This window comes from Anas platyrhynchos, chromosome 31 (genome assembly GCF_047663525.1).
Source record: "Anas platyrhynchos isolate ZD024472 breed Pekin duck chromosome 31, IASCAAS_PekinDuck_T2T, whole genome shotgun sequence".
Classification (NCBI taxonomy): Eukaryota; Metazoa; Chordata; class Aves; order Anseriformes; family Anatidae; genus Anas; species Anas platyrhynchos.
In genome coordinates this window covers 5,550,552-5,570,139 of record NC_092617.1, presented here as the reverse complement: position 1 = coordinate 5,570,139, position 19,588 = coordinate 5,550,552, and the positions used below count along the sequence as shown (strand labels likewise).

The following is a 19,588-nucleotide window of genomic DNA, read 5'->3' as shown; positions in this document are numbered from 1 at the left end:
ATAACTTCCCCAGCCCCAAATCCCCCATTTTTCCACCCAAATCCCTCGTTTTTCCCCCCAAATCCCCCCGGAACCCCCGTCCCCGACCCCATAACCCCCCCGACCCTATAACGACCCCATAAATCCCTATATGACACTATAGTCCCTATAACGCCCCCATAGCTTCCCCATCCCCAAATCCCCCATTTTTCCACCCAAATCCCTCGTTTTTCCCCCAAATCCCCCCGGACCCCCCTCCCCGCCCCCTCCCCGACCCCATAACCCCCCTGACCCTATAACGACCCTATAACACCCCATAAGTCCCTATAACCCCTATATGGCCCTATAACACCCCAATAACTTCCCCAGCCCCAAATCCCCATTTTTCCACCCAAATCCCTCGTTTTTCCCCCCAAATCCCCCCAGACCCAACTCCCCGCCCCCTCCCCAACCCCATAACCCCCCCCCGACCCTATAACGCCCCCATAAACCCCTATATGGCCCTATAGTCCCTATAACGCCCCCATAGCTTCCCCAGCCCCAAATCCCCCATTTTTCCCCCCAAATCCCTCGTTTTTCCCCCCAAATCCCCTCGGAATCCCCCTCCCCGACCCCATAACCCCCCAACCACATACCAACCCCATACGACCCTATAACGACCCCATAAGTCCCTATAACCCCTATATGGCCCAATAACGCCCTGATAACTTCCCCAGCCCCAAATCCCCCATTTTTCCACCCAAATCCCTCGTTTTTCCCCCCAAATCCCCCCGGAACCCCCGTCCCCGACCCCATAACCCCCCCGACCCTATAACGCCCCCCCCCGGCCCTATATGGCCCCGTACCCGTGGGGTGCCCCCGGGGCGCAGCAGGAGGTGGGCGCCGTGGGGCAGGGGGGGCAGGCGGGCGGCGGCCACGCGGGCGGCCTCGGACAGGGCCCCCAGCAGCTGGGGGGGGGCGGGGCTGCGGGTAATTAATTAGCGTTAATTAGGGGGTGTTAATTAGGGACCCCATACGGTCCCATACGGCCCCATAGGGCCCCACGGGGCCGGGGTTAATTAATGGGGTTCGTTAAGGGGGGGAACCAGTGGTTGGTCCCAGTAATTAATCCTCGTTAATTAATCCCCGTTAATTAATCCCCGTTAATTAATCCCCATTAATTAATCCCCGTTAATTAACAACATTAATTAATGACATTAATTAACACCATTAACACCATTAATTAACCCCATTAATTGACCCCATTACTTAACTCCAGATAATTGACCCCATTAATAGAACCCTATTAATTAATCCCCATTAATTAATCCCCATTAATTAACGACATTAATTAACACCATTAATTAACACCATTAATTATCTCCCATTAATTAACCGCATTGACCCCATTAATTAACGTCATTAATTGACCCCATTACTTAACTCCAGATAATTGACCCCATTAATAGAACCCCATTAATTGATCCCCATAATTAACACCATTAATTAACCCCCATTCATTAACTCCCATTAATTAGCCCCCATTAATAGAACCACACTGACCCGATTAATTAACCCCATTAATTGACCCCCAAATTTAACTCCAGATAATTAACCCCTATTAATAGAACCCCATTAATTGACCCCATTAATTAATCCCTTTTAATTAACACCATTAATTAACCCCCACTAATTAATCCCATTAATTGACCCGCATCATTAGAACCCAGTTAATTAACCCCTATTAATAGAACCCCATTAATTGACCCTATTAATTAACCCCTCATTAATTAACCCCCATAAATTGCCACCCACACATTTCTCCCCGTTAATTAATCCCCATTAATTAACCTCCCATTAATTAACCTCCCATTAATTAATCCCCATTAATTAACCCCCACTAATTAATCCCATCAATTTATCCCCCATTAATAACAACACATATTTCCCCCATTAATTAACCTCCCATTAATTAACCTCCCATTAATTAACCTCCCGTTAATTAACCTCCCATTAATTAACCTCCCATTAACTAATCCTCCCCAATTAATCACCCCAATTAACCACCCCCAATTAATCACCCCAATTAATCACCCCCAATTAATCACCCCAATTAATCACCCCAATTAATCCTCCCCAATTAATCCTCCCCAATTAATCACCCCCAATTAATCACCCTTAATTAATCACCCCAATTAATTAACCCCATTAATTAACCCCATTATAAACCCACCCCCCTCCCCATTAATCACCCCATTAATTACCCCATTAATTACCCCATTAATTACCCCATTAATTACCCCATTAATTACCCCATTAATCACCCCATTAATCCCCCAATTAACCCCCCCGCTAATTAACGGCCCCGTTAATTACTCACCGGCTCCGTCTCCTCCGCAGCTGGCGGCCCCGCCCACGGGGGACGCCTGGGGGGGGGAATTGGGGCAAATTTGGGGGATTTTGGGGGTTTTATGGGGTTTTAAGGATATGGGATTATGGGGTTGGGATTTTGGGGTGGGATTATGGGATTTTGGGGTTATAGGGTCGGGAAATGGGATTATGGGGTTGGGATTTTGGGGTTGGATTATGGGATTTTGGGGTTATAGGGTCGGGAAATGGGATTATGGGGTTGGGATTTTGGGGTTGGATTATGGGATTTTGGGGTTATAGGGTTGGGAAATGGGATTATGGGATTATGGGATTATGGGGTTGGGATTTTGGGGTTGGATTATGGGATTTTGGGTTTATAGGGTCGGGAAATGGGATTATGGGTTTGGGATTATGGGATTTTGGGGTTGGATTATGGGATTTTGGGGTTATAGGGTTGGGAAATGGGATTATGGGGTTGGGATTTTGGGGTTGGATTATGGGATTTTGGGGATATAGGGTTGGGAAATGGGATTATGGGGTTGGGATTTTGGGGTTGGATTATGGGAATTTGGGGTTATAGGGTTGGGAAATGGGATTATGGGGTTGGGATTTTGGGGTGGGATTATGGGATTTTGGGGTTATAGGGTTGGAAAATGGGTTTATGGGATTGGGATTTTGGGGTGGGATTATGGGATTTTGGGGTTATAGGGTCGGGAAATGGGATTATGGGATTGGGATTTTGGGGTTGGATTATGGGATTTTGGGGTTATAGGGTTGGGTTATGGGATTATGGGGTTGGGATTTTGGGGTGGGATTATGGGATTTTGGGGTTATAGGGTCGGGAAATGGGATTATGGGATTGGGATTTTGGGGTTGGATTATGGGATTTTGGGGTTATAGGGTTGGGATATGGGATTATGGGGTTGGGATTTTGGGGTTGGATTATGGGATTATGGGATTATGGGGTTGGGATTTTGGGGTTGGATTATGGGATTTTGGGGTTATAGGGTTGGGAAATGGGATTTTGGGATTATGGGATTTTGGGGTGGGATTATGGGATTTTGGGGTTATAGGGTTGGGATATGGGATTATGGGTTTGGGATTATGGGATTTTGGGGTTCGATTATGGGATTTTGGGGTTATAGGGTTGGGAAATGGGATTATGGGATTATGGGATTGGGATTTTGGGGTTGGATTATGGGATTTTGGGGTTATAGGGTTGGGAAATGGGATTATGGGGTTGGGATTTTGGGGTGGGATTATGGGATTTTGGGGTTATAGGGTTGGGAAATGGGATTATGGGATTGGGATTTTGGGGTGGGATTATGGGATTTTGGGGTTGGGATTTTGGGGTTGGATTATGGGATTTTGGGGTTATAGGGTTGGGAAATGGGATTATGGGGTTGGGATTTTGGGGTTGGATTATGGGATTTTGGGGTTGGGATTTTGGGGTTGGATTATGGGATTTTGGGGTTATAGGGTCGGGAAATGGGATTATGGGGTTGGGATTTTGGGGTGGGATTATGGGATTATGGGATTATGGGGTTGGGATTTTGGGGTGGGATTCTGGGATTTTGGGGTTATAGGGTTGGGATATGGGATTATGGGGTTGGGATTTTGGGGTGGGATTATGGGATTTTGGGGTTATAGGGTTGGGATATGGGATTATGGGGTTGGGATTTTGGGGTGGGATTATGGGATTTTGGGGTTATAGGGTTGGGTTATGGGATTATGGGGTTGGGATTTTGGGGTTGGATTATGGGATTTTGGGGTTATAAGGCTGGGAAATGGGATTATGGGGTTGGGATTTTGGGGTGGGATTATGGGATTTTGGGGTTATAGGGTCGGGAAATGGGATTATGGGACTGGGATTTTGGGGTGGGATTATGGGATTTTGGGGTTATAGGGTTGGGATATGGGATTATGGGGTTGGGATTTTGGGGTGGGATTATGGGATTTTGGGGTTATAGTGTTGGGAAATGGGATTATGGGATTATGGGATTATGGGGTTATGGGATTGGGATTTTGGGGTTGGATTATGGGATTTTGGGGTTATAGGGACAGGATATGGGATTATGGGGTTGAGCTATGGGATTATGAGGTTATAGGGCTGGGTTTTGGGATTATGGGGCTGGGTTTTGGGATTATGGGGTCTCCTATGGGATTATGGGTCTGGATTATGGGATTTTGGGGTTATAGGGTTGGGTTTTGGGATTATGGGGTTGGTGTATAGGATTATGGGGCTGGATTATGGGATTATGGGGTTATAAGGATAAAAAATGGGATTATGGGGTTGGGCTATGGGATTATGGGGTTTTAGGGTTGGGATATGGGATTATGCGGTTGGGACTGGGATTTTGGGGTTGGATTATGGGATTTTGGGGTTATAGGGTTGGGAAATGGGATTATGGGGTTGGGATTTTGGGGTTGGGTTATGGGATTATGGGGTTGGGATTTTGGGGTGGGATTATGGGATTTTGGGGTTATAGGGTTGGGAAATGGGATTATGGGATTATGGGATTGGGATTTTGGGGTTGGGATATGGGATTTTGGGGTTATAGGGTTGGGAATTGGGATTATGGGATTGGGATTTTGGGGTTGGATTATGGGATTTTGGGTTTATAGGGTCGGGAAATGGGATTATGGGTTTGGGATTATGGGATTTTGGGGTTGGATTATGGGATTTTGGGGTTATAGGGTTGGGATATGGGATTATGGGGTTGGGATTTTGGGGTTGGATTATGGGATTTGGGGGTTATAGGGTTGGGAAATGGGATTATGGGATTGGGATTTTGGGGTTGGATTATGGGATTTTGGGGTTATAGGGTTGGGAAATGGGATTATGGGGTTGGGATTTTAGGGTGGGATTATGGGATTTTGGGGTTATAGGGCTGGGAAATGGGATTATGGGATTATGGGATTGGGATTTTGGGGTGGGATTATGGGATTTTGGGGTTATAGGGTCGGGAAATGGGATTATGGGGTTGGGATTTTGGGGTGGGATTATGGGATTTTGGGGTTATAGGGTCGGGAAATGGGATTATGGGATTATGGGATTATGGGGTTATGGGGTTGGGATTTTGGGGTGGGATTATGGGATTTTGGGGTTATAGGGTTGGGAAAAAGGATTATGGGATTGGGATTTTGGGGTTGGATTATGGGATTTTGGGGTTATAGGGTTGGGAAATGGGATTATGGGGTTGGGATTTTGGGGTTGGATTATGGGATTTTGGGGTTATAGGGCCGGGAAATGGGATTATGGGGTTGGGATTTTGGGGTGGGATTATGGGATTTTGGGGTTATAGGGTCGGGAAATGGGATTATGGGGTTGGGATTTTGGGGTGGGATTATGGGATTTTGGGGTTATAGGGTCGGGAAATGGGATTATGGGATTGGGATTTTGGGGTTGGATTATGGGATTTTGGGGTTATAGGGTTGGGAAATGGGATTATGGGATTGGGATTTTGGGGTTGGGATATGGGATTTTGGGGTTATAGGGTTGGGATATGGGATTATGGGGTTGGGATTTTGGGGTTGGATTATGGGATTATGGGATTATGGGATTATGGGTTTGGTATTATGGGATTTTGGGGTTGGATTATGGGATTTTGGGGTTATAGGGTTGGGATATGGGATTATAGGGTTGGGATTTTGGGGTTGGATTATGGGATTATGGGATTATGGGATTATGGGGCTGGATTATGGGATTTTGGGGTTATAGAGTTGGGAAATGGGATTATGGGATTATGGGATTGGGATTTTGGGGTTGGGATATGGGATTTTGGGGTTATAGGGTTGGGAAACGGGATTATGGGGTTGGGATTATGGGATTTTGGGGTTATAGGGTTGGGTTTTGGGATTATGGGGTTGGGATTTGGGGGCTGGATTATGGGATTATGGGGTTATAGGGTTCAGATATGGGATTATGGGGTTGGGCTATGGGATTTTGGGGTTATAGGGTTGGGATATGGGATTATGGGGTTGGGACTGGGATTTTGGGGTTGGATTATGGGATTTTGGGGTTATAGGGACGGGAAATGGGATTATGGGGTTGGGATTTTGGGGTTGGATTATGGGATTTTGGGGTTATAGGGTTCAGATATGGGATTATGGGGTTGGGCTATGGGATTATGGGGTTTTAGGGTTGGGATATGGGATTATGGGGTTGGTGTATAGGATTATGGGGCTGGATTATGGGATTATGGGGTTATAGGGTTCAGATATGGGATTATGGGGCTGGGTTTTGGGATTATGGGGTTGGGCTATGGGATTATGGGGTTTTAGGGTTGGGATTATGGGATTATGGGGTTGGGACTTTGGGGTTATGGGGTTGGGACTGGGATTTTGGGGTTGGATTATGGGATTATGGGGTTATAGGGTTGGGAAATGGGATTATGGGATTATGGGATTATGGGATTGGGATTTTGGGGTTGGATTATGGGATTTTGGGGTTTTTAGGGTCTCCTCACCCTCCTCAGGCTCCGACCCCAAAAGCGCCTCCAGCGCCCGCAGGAATTGGGACGGGGGCACCCGGCTCCGCCCCACAGCCTCCTGCCCCGACCCCAAAATTATAGGGTCAGGGCGGGGTCAGCGCCCCGGGGTGACCCCATAATCCCGACCCCATAACCCCGGGGCCCTACCGGGTCGCGGAGCCGTCCCACAATCCTTTGCAGCGTTTGGGGTCGCAGCCCCGCCCTCAGCATGCCCCGAAGGTTGCGTAATAGGGCCAGCATCGGGACCGCCCCCGCGGCTGGGGTCAAAGGTTATAGGGTCAATAATGGGGTCAGGGGGGTCAAGGGGGTCAATGGGGTCAATGGGGTCAATGGGGTCAATGGGGTCAATGGGGTCAAGGGGGGAAATGGGGTCAAGGGGGGAAATGGGGTCAAGGGGGGAAATGGGGTTAATGGGGTTAATGGGGTCAATGGGGTCAGGGGGGTCAATGGGGTCAGTGGGGTCAAGGGGGGAAATGGGGTCAAGGGGGTCAATGGGGTCAATAGGGTCAATGAGGTCAATGGGGTCAAGGGAGATCAATGGGGTCAACAGGGTCAATAGGGTCAATGGGGTCAATGGGGTCAAGAGAGATTAATAGGGTCAAGGGAGGTTAATGGGGTCAACGGGGTCAATGGGGTCATTGGGGTCAAGGGAGTTTAATAGGGTCAATGGGGTCAATGGGGTCAATGGGGTCAAGGGAGTTTAATAGGGTCAATGGGGTCAATGGGGTCAATGGGGTCAAGGGAGTTTAATAGGGTCAATGGGGTCAATGGGGTCAATGGGGTCAACGGGGTCAAGGGGGGCAATGGGGTCAATGGGGTTAATGGGGTCAATGGGGTTAATGGGGTCAATGGGGTCAACGGGGTCAATGGGGTTAATAGGGTCAATGGGGTCAATGGGGTCAATGGGGTTAATGGGGTCAATGGGGTCAAGGGAAGTCAATGGGGTCAATGGGGTCAATGGGGTCAATGGGGTCAATGGGGTCAATGGGGTCAAGGGCAATTAATAGGGTCAAGGGAAGTCAATGGGGTCAAAGGAGGTCACTAGGGTCAATAGGGTCAATAGGGTCAATGGGGTCAAGGGAGGTCAATGGGGTCAATAGGGTCAATAGGGTCAATGCGGTCAATGGGGTCAATGGGGTCAATGGGGTTAATGGGGTTAATGGGGATTAATAGGGTCAATGGGGTCAATGGGGTCAATGGGGTCAATGGGGTCAATGGGGTCAAGGGGGGAAATGGGGTCAATGGGGTCAATGGGGTCAATGGGGTCAAGGGGGTTAATGGGGTCAATGGGGTCATTGGGGTCAATAGGGTTAATGGGGTCAATGGGGTCAATGGGGTTAATGGGGTCAATGGGGTCAATGGGGTCAATGGGGTCAATGGGGTCAATGGGGTTAATGGGGTCAATGGGGTTAATGGGGTTAATGGGGATAATGGGGTCAATGGGGTCAATGGGGTCAAGAGGGTTAATGGGGTCAATGGGGTTATTGGGGTCAATGGGGTCAAGGGGGTCAATGGGGTCAATGGGGTCAATGGGGTCAATAGGGTCAATGGGATCAATAGGGTCAATGGGGTCAATGGGATCAATGGGGTCAAGGGGGATAATGGGGTCAAGGGAGGTCAATGGGGTTAATGGGGTTAATGGGGTCAACGGGGTCAATAGGGTCAATAGGGTTAATGGGGTCAATAGGGTCAATGGGGTCAATGGGGTCAGTGGGGTTAATGGGGTCAAGGGAGGTCAATGGGAGGTCAATGGGGTCAATGGGGTCAATGGGGTCAAGGGAGGTCAATGGGGTCAATGGGGTCAATGGGGTCAATGGGGTCATTGGGGTCAAGGGGGTCAATGGGGTCAAGGGAGGTCAATGGGGTCAATGGGGTCAATGGGGTCAACGGGGTCAATGGGGTCATGGGGTCAGTGGGGTCAATGGGGTCAATGGGGTCAATGGGGTCAATGGGGTCAATGGGGTCAAAGGGGATTAATAGGGTCAAGGGAGGTTAATGGGGTCAAGGGGGTCAAGGGGGTCAATGGGGTCAATAGGGTCAAGGGAAGTCAATGGGGTCAAGGGAGGTCACTAGGGTTAATAGGGTCAATGGGGTCAATAGGGTCAATGGGGTCATTGGGGTCAATGGCGTTAATGGGGTCAATGGGGTCAATGAGGTCAATGGGGTCAATGGGGTAAAGGGGGTCAATGGGGTCAATGGGGTCAATGGGGTCAATGGGGTCAATGAGGTCAATGGGGTCAATGAGGTCAATGGGGTCAATGGGGTCAAAGGGGATTAATAGGGTCAATGGGGTCAATGGGGTCAATGAGGTCAATGGGGTCATTGGGGTCAATGGGGTCACCGGGGTCAATGGGGTCAATGGGGTCAAGGGAGGTCAATGGGGTCATTGGGGTCAATGGGGTCAATAGGGTCAATAGGGTTAATAGGATCAATAGGATCAATAGGATCAATAGGGTCAATGGGGTCAATGGGGTCAATGGGGTCAATAGGGTCAGGGGTCAGGGGTCAGGGGTCAGGGGTCAGAGGTCGGCACTGACCAATCAGCCGCTCCCAGGTGGCCCCGCGGGGGACGCGCCCCCTGCCCCCGGCGCTCAGGGCCCGCTCCCAGGTCAGGGGCGGGGCCAGGCGGGGGCGGGGCCTCGAGGGGTCACAGCCGGGGGGCCTGGGGTCAAAGGTCACCGAGGGGTCAGCCCCCACCCCAAAAATCCCAAAGATCCTGAAATGTCCCCAAAAGAACCCAAATAACCCCAAAAAGAGGCCCCGAAAAGACAAAATCCCAAAAAGTCCCAAAAATCCCAAATGATCCCAAAGATCCCAAAAGACCCCAAAAGCCCCAAAAGACCCCAAAAGACCCCAAAGAGCCCCAAAAGCCCCAAAAGACCCCAAATACCCCCAAAAGACCACCCAAAAAGACAAAATCCCAAAAAGTCCCAAAAACCCCAAATGATCCCAAATACCCCAAAAGACCCTAAAGATCCCAAAAGACCCCAAAAGCCCCAAAAGACCCCAAAAGACCCCAAAAGCCCCAAAAGACCCCCAAATGACCCCAAAAGACCCCAAAAGACCCCAAACACCCCCCAAAAGATCCCCCAAAAAGACAAAATCCCAAAAAGCCCCCAAAACCCCAAATGATCCCAAATACCCCAAAAGACCCCAAATACCCCCCAAAAGACCACCCAAAAAAGACAAAATCCCAAAGACCCCTAAAATCCCAAAGACCCCAAAAGACCCCAAAGACCCCAAAAATCCTAAGGACCCCAAAAGACCCCAAAGACCCCAAATGTCCCCAACAATTCCAACGCCCCCAAAGACCCCAAAATGCCCCAAAACTGCAAAGACCCCAAAAGACCCCAAAGACCCCAAAAGACCCCAAAACCCCCCAAATCCTAAAGACCCCAAAAGACCCCAAAAACCTAAAAACCCCAAAAGACCCCAAAAGACCCCAAAAGACCCCAAAAACTGTAAACCCCCCTAAAACTCCAAAAAAAACCAAAGGACCCCAAAAGACCCCAAAGCCCCCAAATCTTCCCAAACACCCCAAGAGCCCCAATGCCCCCCAAGACCCCCATGACCCCCAAGACCCCAAAAACCCCCGAAATGACCCCAAAAACACCAAACGACCCCAAACTCCCCAAATGTTCCAAAACACCCCAAACTCTCTGATACCCTCCAACACCCCAAAAGACCCCAAAGACCCCAAAAGACCCCAAATACCCCCAAAATCCTAAAGACCCCAAAAGACCCCAAAAACCTAAAAACCCCAAAAGACCCCAAAGACCCCAAAAGACCCCAAAACCCCCCAAATCTTAAAGACCCCAAAAGACCCCAAAAAACTCCAAAAGACCCCAAAGACCCCAAAAATCCTAAGGACCCCAAACGACCCCAAAGACCCCAAATGTCCCCAACAATTCCAACGCCCCCAAAGACCCCAAAACGCCCCAAAACTGCAAAGACCCCAAAAGACCCCAAAGACCCCAAAAGACCCCAAAACCCCCCAAATCCTAAAGACCCCAAAAGACCCCAAAAGACCCCAAGACCCCCAAGACCCCAAAGACCCTAAAAACCCCAAAAAACCCCCAAATACCCCCAAAACCCTAAAAACCCCGAAAGACCCTAAAGACCCCAAAGACCCCAAAACCCCCCAAAACCCCAAAAGACTCCAAAAGACCCCAAAAGACCCCAAAGCCCCCAAATGTCCCCAAACACCCCAATGCCCCCAATGCCCAACAAGACCCCCAGGACCCCAAAGACCCCAAAAACCCTAAAAACCCCAAAAGACCCTAAAGACCCCAAAGACCCCAAAAGACCCCAAAACCCCAAAAGACCCCAAAACCACCAAAAGATCCCAAAGCCCCCAAATGTCCCCAAACACCCCAACAGCCCCAATGCCCCCCAAGACCCCCATGACCCCAAAGACCCCAAAGACCCCAACAACCCCAAAAGACCCCAAATACCCCCAAAATCCTAAAGACCCCAAAAGACCCCAAAAACCTAAAAACCCCAAAAGAACATAAAGACCCCAAAAGACCTCCAAAACCCCAAAAGACCCCAAAGCCCCCAAATCTTCCCAAACACCCCAACAGCCCCAATGCCCCCCAAGACCCCCATGACCCCCAAGACCCCAAAGACCCCAAAAGACCCCAAAAGACCCCAAAATACCCCCAAAACCCTAAAAACCCCAAAAGACCATAAAGACCCCAAAGACCCCAAAAAAAACTAAAACCCCAAAAGAGCCCAAAGACCCAAAAATCCCCTAAAACCCCCAAAGACCCCAAAAGACCCCAAATCCCCCAAATGTCCCCAAACACCCCAACAGCCCCAATGCCCCCCAAGACCCCCAAGACCCCAAAGACCCAAAAAGCCCCGAAATGACCCCAAAAATCCCACCTGCGGCCCAGCAGCGCCGCCACGTGCTGGGCGGGCTCCCGGATGTGCAGGCGCCGAACCAGCGAGCGCAGCGAGAAGAGGGACGGGGGCAGGGGGGGCTGCGGGGACACGGGACCCCAAAAGGGACCCCAAAAGGGTCACGGGACCCCAAAGGGGCACCGGGACCCCAAAAGGGTCCTGGAACCCCAAAAGGACCCCAATAACCCCAAAGGGACCATGGAATCCCAAAAGGGACACATGACCCCAAAAGGGACCCCAAGAACCCAAAAGGAGACCAAGACCCTAAAAGGGACCCCAAAAAGGTCACGGGACCCCAAAGGGGCACCGGGACCCCAAAAGGGTCCTGGAACCCCAAAAGAGACCCCAGGAACCCAAAGGGACCCCAGAATCCCAAAACAGACCCTAGGAACCCAAAAGGACCCAGGGGATCCCAAAAGGGATGAGGTGACCCCAAAAGGGTCACGGGACCCCAAAAGGACCCCAAAAGGGTCACGGGACCCCAAAGGGACCCCGATGACCCCAAAAGGACCCCAACAACCCCAAAAGGACCCCACTGACCCCAAAGGGACCCCAATGACCCCAAAAGGACCCCAATAACCCCAAAGGGACCCCAATAACCCCAAATGTCCCCAATGACCCCACAGGGACCCCAATGACCCCAAGGGACTCAACGACCCCAAAGAGACCCCAATGACCCCACAGGGACCCCAATAACCCCAAAGGGACCCCAATGACCCCAAAAGGTCCCCAATGACCCCAAAGGGACCCCGATGACCCCAAATGTCCCCAACGACCCCAAATGTCCCCAACGACCCCAAAGGGACCCCAATGACCCCAAAGGGACCCCGATGACCCCAACGGGACCCCAATGACCCTAAAGGGACCCCATTCACCCCAAAGGGACCCCAATGACCCCAAAAGGACCCTGCTGACCCCAAATGTCCCCAACGACCCCAAAATGTCCCCAATGACCCCAAAAGGACCCTGCTGACCCCAAAAGGACCCCAATAACCCCAAATGTCCCCAACGACCCCAAAAGGACCCCAGTGACCCCAAAGGGACCCCAATGACCCCAAAGGGACCCCAATGACCCCAAATGTCCCCCAATGAACCCACAGGGACCCCGATGACCCCAAATATCCCCAACGACCCCAAATGTCCCCAACGACCCCAAAAGGACCCCAATAACCCCAAAAGGTCCCCAACGACCCCAAATGTCCCCAACGACCCCAAAGGGACCCCGATGACCCCAAAGAGACCCCAATGACCCCAAAAGGACCCCGCTGACCCCAAATGTCCCCAACGACCCCAAAAGGACCCCAATGACCCCAAAAGGACCCCAGTGACCCCAAATGTCCCCACTGACCCCAAAAGGACCCCGCTGACCCCAAAAGGACCCCAATAACCCCAAAAGGTCCCCAACGACCCCAAATGTTCCCAACGACCCCAAATGTCCCCCAATGACCCCACAGGGACCCCAATAACCCCAAAGGGACCCCGATAACCCCAAAGGGACCCCAATGACCCCAAAAGGTCCCCAATTACCCCAAAGTGACCCCAATAACCTCAAAGGGACCCCAATAACCCCAAAGGGACCCCGATAACCCCAAAGGGACCCCAATTACCCCAAATGTCCCCAACGACCCCAAAAGGACCCCAGTGACCCCAAAGGGACCCCGATGACCCCAAGTGTCCCCAACGACCCCAAATGTCCCCAACGACCCCAAAGGGACCCCAATGACCCCAAAGGGACCCCAATAACCCCAAAGGGACCCCGATAACCCCAAAGGGACCCCAATAACCCCAAAGGGACCCCAATAACCCCAAATGTCCCCAACGACCCCAAAAGGACCCCAATGACCCCAAAAGGACCCAACGACCCCAAAGGGACCCCAATAACCCCAAATGTCCGCAATGACCCTAAAGGGACCCCGATGACCCCAAATATCCCCAACGACCCCAAAATGTCCCCAACGACCCCAAAATGTCCCCAACGACCCCAAAAGGACCCCGCTGACCCCAAAAGGACCCCGCTGACCCCGCTGTCCCCTCACCTTCTCCGCCGTCCCCCGCCGGGGTCTCCGGGGCCGCTGGGTTTGGGATTGGGATTGGGTTTGGGGTCGGCTCCGGCCCCGTCCCCGGGGGCGCTGTGGGGTCACAAATGGGGTGAAAAAGGGGGAAATGGGGACAAAAAGGGGAAAATGGGGACAAAAAGGGGAAAATAGGGTCAAAAGGGGAAAATAGGGTCAAGAAAGGGCTAATAGGGCGGTAATAGGGCCAATGGGGCCATAAATGGGCTAATAGGGCCAAGAAGGGGCTAATAGGGCCATAAAGGGGCTAATAGGGCCATAAAGGGGCTAATAGGGCCGTAATAGGGCAAATAGGGCCATAATAGGGCAAATGGGGTCAAAATGGGGCTAATAGGGCCGAGAAGGGGCTAATAGGGCCGTAACGGGGCCAATAGGGCCATAAAGGGGCTAATAGGGCCATAAAGGGCCAATAGGGCCATAAAGGGGCTAATAGGGCCGTAATGGGGCAAATAGGGCCATAATAGGGCAAATAGGGCCATAATAGGGCAAATAGGGCCATAATAGGGCCAATAGGGCCGTAATAGGGCCAATGGGGTCATAAAGGGGCTAATAGGGCCGTAATAGGGCCAATAGGGCCATAAAGGGCCAATGGGTCCATAAAGGGGCTAATAGGGCCATAATAGGGCCAATAGGGCCATAAAGGGCCAAAAAGGGGCTAATAGGGCCATAAAGGGGCTAATAGGGTCATAAATGGGCTAATAGGGCCATAATAGGGCCAATAGGGCCATAATAGGGCAAATAGGGCCAAGAAGGGGCTAATAGGGCCATAATAGGGCCAATGGGGCCAAAAAGGGGCTAATAGGGCCATAATAGGGCCAATAGGGCCGTAATAGGGCCAATAGGGCCAAAAGGGGCTAATAGGGCCGTAATAGGGCAAATAGGACCGTAATAGGGCCAATAGGGCCATAATAGGGCCAATAGGGCCATAAAGGGGCCAATAGGGCGATAATAGGGCCAATAGGGCCGTAATAGGGCTAATAGGGCCGTAATAGGGCCAATGGGGCCAAAAAGGGGCTAATAGGGCCATAATAGGGCCAATGGGGCCAAAAGGGGCTAATAGGGCCGTAATAGGGCCAATAGGACCGTAATAGGGCCAATAGGGCCATAAATGGGCTAGTAGGGCCGTAAAGGGGCTAATAGGGCCATAAATGGGCTAATAGGGCCATAAAGGGGCTAATAGGGCCGTAATAGGGCAAATAGGGCCATAATAGGGCCAATGGGGCCATAAATGGGCTAATAGGGCCATAAAGGGGCTAATAGGGCCATAATAGGGCCAATAGGGCCAAAAGGGGCTAATACGGCCATAAATGGGCTAATAGGGCCATAAAGGGGCCAATACGGCCATAAAGGGGCTAATAGGGCCATAAATGGGCTAATAGGGCCATAAAGGGGCTAATAGGGCCGTAACGGGGCTAATAGGGCCGTTATAGGGCCGGGGGGCGCTCACCTTGCCGGGCCGGCCCCGGTACTTGCCCAGTTGGTGGAGGTCGAAGGAGGCGAAGGCGGCGGCCAGAGCGTCCCGAAGGGCCCGCGGCAACGGGGCCAGCGCCATGGGGTCCGGGGCCAGGCTCTGAGGGGACACGGGCAACTTGGTGGCCACCACCGGGAACTTGGTGGCCACCACCGGGAACTTGGTGGCCACCACTGGGATCTTGGGGGACACCATTGGGAACTTGGTGGCCACCATTAGGATCTTGGTGGCCACCATGAAGACCTCGGTGGCCACAAGGACATGGTGGCCACCAAGAAGACCTTGGTGGCCACTCTGACCTCGGTGGCCACCACGAGGATCTTGGTGGCCACTCTGACCTTGGTGGCCACCACGAGGATCTTGGTGGCCACTCTGACCTTGGTGGCCACCACGACGACCCTAGTGGCCACTCTGACCTCAGTGGCCACCACCAGGCTCTTGGTGGCCACCACGACAACCTCGGTGGCCATTCCAACCTTGATGGCCACTACAAAGACCTTGGTGGCCACCACGACCTCAGTGGCCATTCCGACCTTGGTGGCCACCATGAGGACTTTAGTGGCCACTCCACCCTCAGTGGCCACCAGGAGCACTTTGGTGGCCACCACAAGGATCTTGGTGGCCATTCTGACCTTGGTGGCCACCATGAGGCTCTTGGTGGCCACTCTGACCTTGGTGGCCACCACAAGGACCTTGGTGGCCATTCTGACCTCGGTGGCCATTCTGACCTCGGTGGCCACTCTCACCTCAGTGGCCACCACCAGGCTCTTGGTGGCCACCACGACAACCTTGGTGGCCATTCTGACCTTGGTGGCCACCAGGAGGACTTTGGTGGCCATTTCGACCTTGGTGGCCACTCTGAGCTTGGTGGCCACCACAAGGCTCTAGGTGGCCACCCCAAGGACCTTGGTGGCCACTCCGACCTCGGTGGCCACCAGGAGCACTTTGGTGGCCACCCTGAGGACCTCGGTGGCCACTCCGACCTGGGTGGCCACCATGACGACCTTGGTGGCCATTCCAACCTTGGTGGCCACCATGAGGCTCTTGGTGGCCACTCTGACCTTGGTGGCCACCACGAGGATCTTGGTGGCCATCACGAGGATCTTGGTGGCCATTCCGACCTCAGTGGCCACTCTGACCTTGGTGGCCACCATGAGGCTCTTGGTGGCCACTCCAACCTCGGTGGCCACCACAAGGATCTTGGTGGCCATTCCAACCTTGGTGGCCACCCCGAGGACCTCAGTGGCCACCCCGCCCTGGGTGGCCACCGGGAGCACTTTGCTGGCCCCCCCGCCCTCGGTGGCCACCAGGTCAACCCCGGTGGCCAGTGGGCGGGGCTTACCTGGTAGAGGCGGGGCACGGCCAGCCAATCGGAGGGCAGGAGGGTGACGGCACCCAGGAAGTGACGTAGGTGGGGGCGGGACCAGGGCGACCCCGCGGCCAGGGCCAGCAGCAGGCAGGAAACCGAGCGCAACCCCAAATCCCGGCGGGCAAATAGGGCCACCTATAGGGTCAGGGGGGTTATGGGGTCAAGGGGGGCAATGGGGTCAATGGGGTCAATGGGGTCAATGGGGTCAATGGGGTCAATGGGGTTAATGGGGTCAAGGGGGTTAATGGGGGTAATGGGGTCAATGGGGTTAATGGGGTCAATGGGGTCAATGGGGTCAATGGGGTTAATGGGGTTAATGGGGTCAATGGGGTCAATGGGGTCAATGGGGACGCAGGGATATGGGGAGACGGGGATATGGGGTTAATGGGGTCAATGGGGTTAATGGGGTTAATGGGGTTAATGGGGACACCAAGCGCAACCCCAAATCCCGGCGGGCAAATAGGGCCACCTATAGGGTTATAGGGTCAGGGGGGTTATGGGGTCAAGGGGGTCAATGGGGTCAATGGGGTCAAGGGGGTCAATGGGGTTAATGGGGTCAATGGGGTCAAGGGGGTCAATGGGGTTAATGGGGTCAAGGGGGACGCAGGGATATGGGGACATGGGGTTATGGGGTCAATGGGGTCAATGGGGTCAATGGGGTCAATGGGGTCAATGGGGTCAATGGGGTCAATGGGGTTTATGGGGTCAATGGGGTCAATGGGGTTAATGGGGTGATGGGGTCAATGGGGTTAATGGGGTTAATGGGGGTAATGGGGTCAATGGGGGAAATGGGGTCAATGAGGTCAATGGGGTTAATGGGGTTAATGGGGTTAATGGGGTTAATGGGGTCAAGGGGGTCAATGGGGTTAATGGGGTCAATGGGGTTAATGGGGTTAATGGGGTCAATGGGGACACCGAGCGCAACCCCAAATCCCGGCGGGCAAATAGGGCCACCTATAGGGTTATAGGGTCAGGGGGGTTATGGGGTCAATGGGGTCAAGGGGGGCGACGGGGTCAATGGGGTTAATGGGGGTGATGGGGTCAATGGGGTCAATGGGGTCAATGGGGACGCAGGGATATGGGGACATGGGGAGACGGGGATATAGGGTCAATGGGGTTAATGGGGTCAATGGGGTCAATGACAACAAGTACAATGGGGTCTATGGGGTCTATGGGGTCTATGGGGTCAGTAGGGTCAATGGGGTCAATAGGGTCAGTGGGGTCACAGTGGGGTCACAGTGGGGTCAATATGGTCAATAGGCTCAATAGGGTCAATAGGGTCAATAGGGTTAACGGGGTCAATAGGGTCAACGAGAACGGGTACAATGGGGTCTATGGGGTCAATAGGGTCAATAGGGTCAATAGGATCAATAGGGTCAATGCCAACGGGTACAATGGGGTCAAAGGGGTCAGTAGGGTCTATGGGGTCAATGGGGTCAATGGCAGTGGGTACAAGGAAGGTAATAGGGTCAATAGGGTCAATAGGGTCAATGGGGTCAATGGGGGCAATGGGGGCAATGACAACAGGTCCAATAGGGTCAATGGGATCAATAGGGTCAATAGGGTCAATAGGGTCAATAGGATCAATGGGGTCAACGGGGTCAATGACAACGTGTGCAATGGGGTCTATGGGGTCTGTAGGGTCTATGGGGTCAGTAGGGTCAATAGGGTTAATAGGGTCAATAGGGTCAATGGGGTCAATGGGGTCGATGGGGTCAATGACAGTGGGTACAAGGAAGGTAATAGGGTCAATAGGATCAATAGGGTCAATAGGGTCAATAGGGTCAATGGGGTCAATGGGGGCAATGACAACAGGTACAATGGGGTCAATGGGATCAATAGGGTCAATGGGATCAATGGGGTCAACAGGGTCAATAACAACAAGTCCAATGGGGTCTATGGGGTCAATGGGGTCAGTGGGGTCACAGTGGGGTCACAGTGGGGTCAATATGGTCAATAGGGTCAATATGGTCAATAGGGTCAATAGGGTCAATAGGGTTAACGGGGTCAATAGGGTCAACGACAATGGGTACAATGGGGTCTATGGGGTCAGTAGGGTCAGTGGGGTCAATGGGGTCAATGGGGTCAGTAGGGTCAATAGGGCCAATAGGATCAATAGGGTCAATGTCAACGGGTACAATGGGGTCAATGGGATCAGTAGGGTCTATGGGGTCAATGGGGTCAATGACAGTGGGTACAAGGAAGGTAATAGGGTCAATAGGGTCAATAGGGTCAATGGGGTCAATGGGGGCAATGACAACAGGTACAATAGGGTCAATGGGATCAATAGGGTCAATAGGATCAATGGGGTCAACGGGGTCAATGACAACGTGTACAATGGGGTCTATGGGGTCTGTAGGGTCAATGGGGTCAACGGGTTCAATGACAACAGGTACAATAGGGTCAATAGGATCAATAGGGTCAATAGGGTCTATGGGGTCAGTAGGGTCAATAGGATCAATAGGATCAATAGAGTCAATGGGGTCAATGGAGTCAATGACAACGAGTACAATGGGGTCTATGGGGTCTATGGGGTCAGTAGGGTCAATGGGGTCAATGGGGTCAATAGGGTCAATAGGGTCAATAGGGTCAGTAGGGTTAATGGGGTCAACGGGTTCAATGACAACAGGTCCAATGGGGTCAATAGGGTCAATGGGGTTAATAGGGTCAATAGGGTCAATAGGGTCAATAGGGTCAGTAGGGTCAATAGGGTCAATAGGATCAATGGGGTCAATGGGGTCAATGACAACGTGTACAATGGGGTCTATGGGGTCTGTAGGGTCTATGGGGTCTATGGGGTCAATGGGGTCAATGGGGTCAATGACAACAGGTACAATGGGGTCAGTAGGGTCTATGGGGTCAATAGGATCAATAGGGTCAATAGGGTCAATGGGGTCAATGGCAATGAGTGCAATAGGGTCTATGGGGTCAGTAGGGTCTATGGGGTCAC

The 19,588-nt window shown here is 52.2% G+C and overlaps 1 protein-coding gene across 6 annotated transcripts in view; it reads right to left on the bottom strand.

Moving 5' to 3' along the window:
• The window catches only part of OSGEP (O-sialoglycoprotein endopeptidase), a 41,090-nt gene that overhangs the window by 3,948 nt on the left and 17,554 nt on the right, over positions 1-19,588 (bottom strand). For 2 of the 6 annotated variants that reach the window (XM_072029724.1, XM_072029725.1), the window contains exons 13-21: positions 16,612-16,773; positions 15,246-15,368; positions 13,763-13,855; positions 11,709-11,806; positions 9,359-9,483; positions 6,969-7,078; positions 6,798-6,879; positions 2,339-2,384; positions 825-942 (exon numbers count right to left, since the gene is read on the bottom strand). In XM_072029724.1, coding sequence (XP_071885825.1) covers positions 825-942; positions 2,339-2,384; positions 6,798-6,879; positions 6,969-7,078; positions 9,359-9,483; positions 11,709-11,806; positions 13,763-13,855; positions 15,246-15,368; positions 16,612-16,773 — 957 coding nt within the window. Of the gene's footprint in view, positions 1-824; positions 943-2,338; positions 2,385-6,796; positions 6,880-6,968; positions 7,079-9,358; positions 9,484-11,708; positions 11,807-13,762; positions 13,856-15,245; positions 15,369-16,611; positions 16,774-17,481; positions 17,593-19,588 lie in introns of those variants that run through there. The other 4 variants (XR_011805353.1, XR_011805354.1, XM_072029726.1 and 1 more) reach the window with 4 other exon arrangements.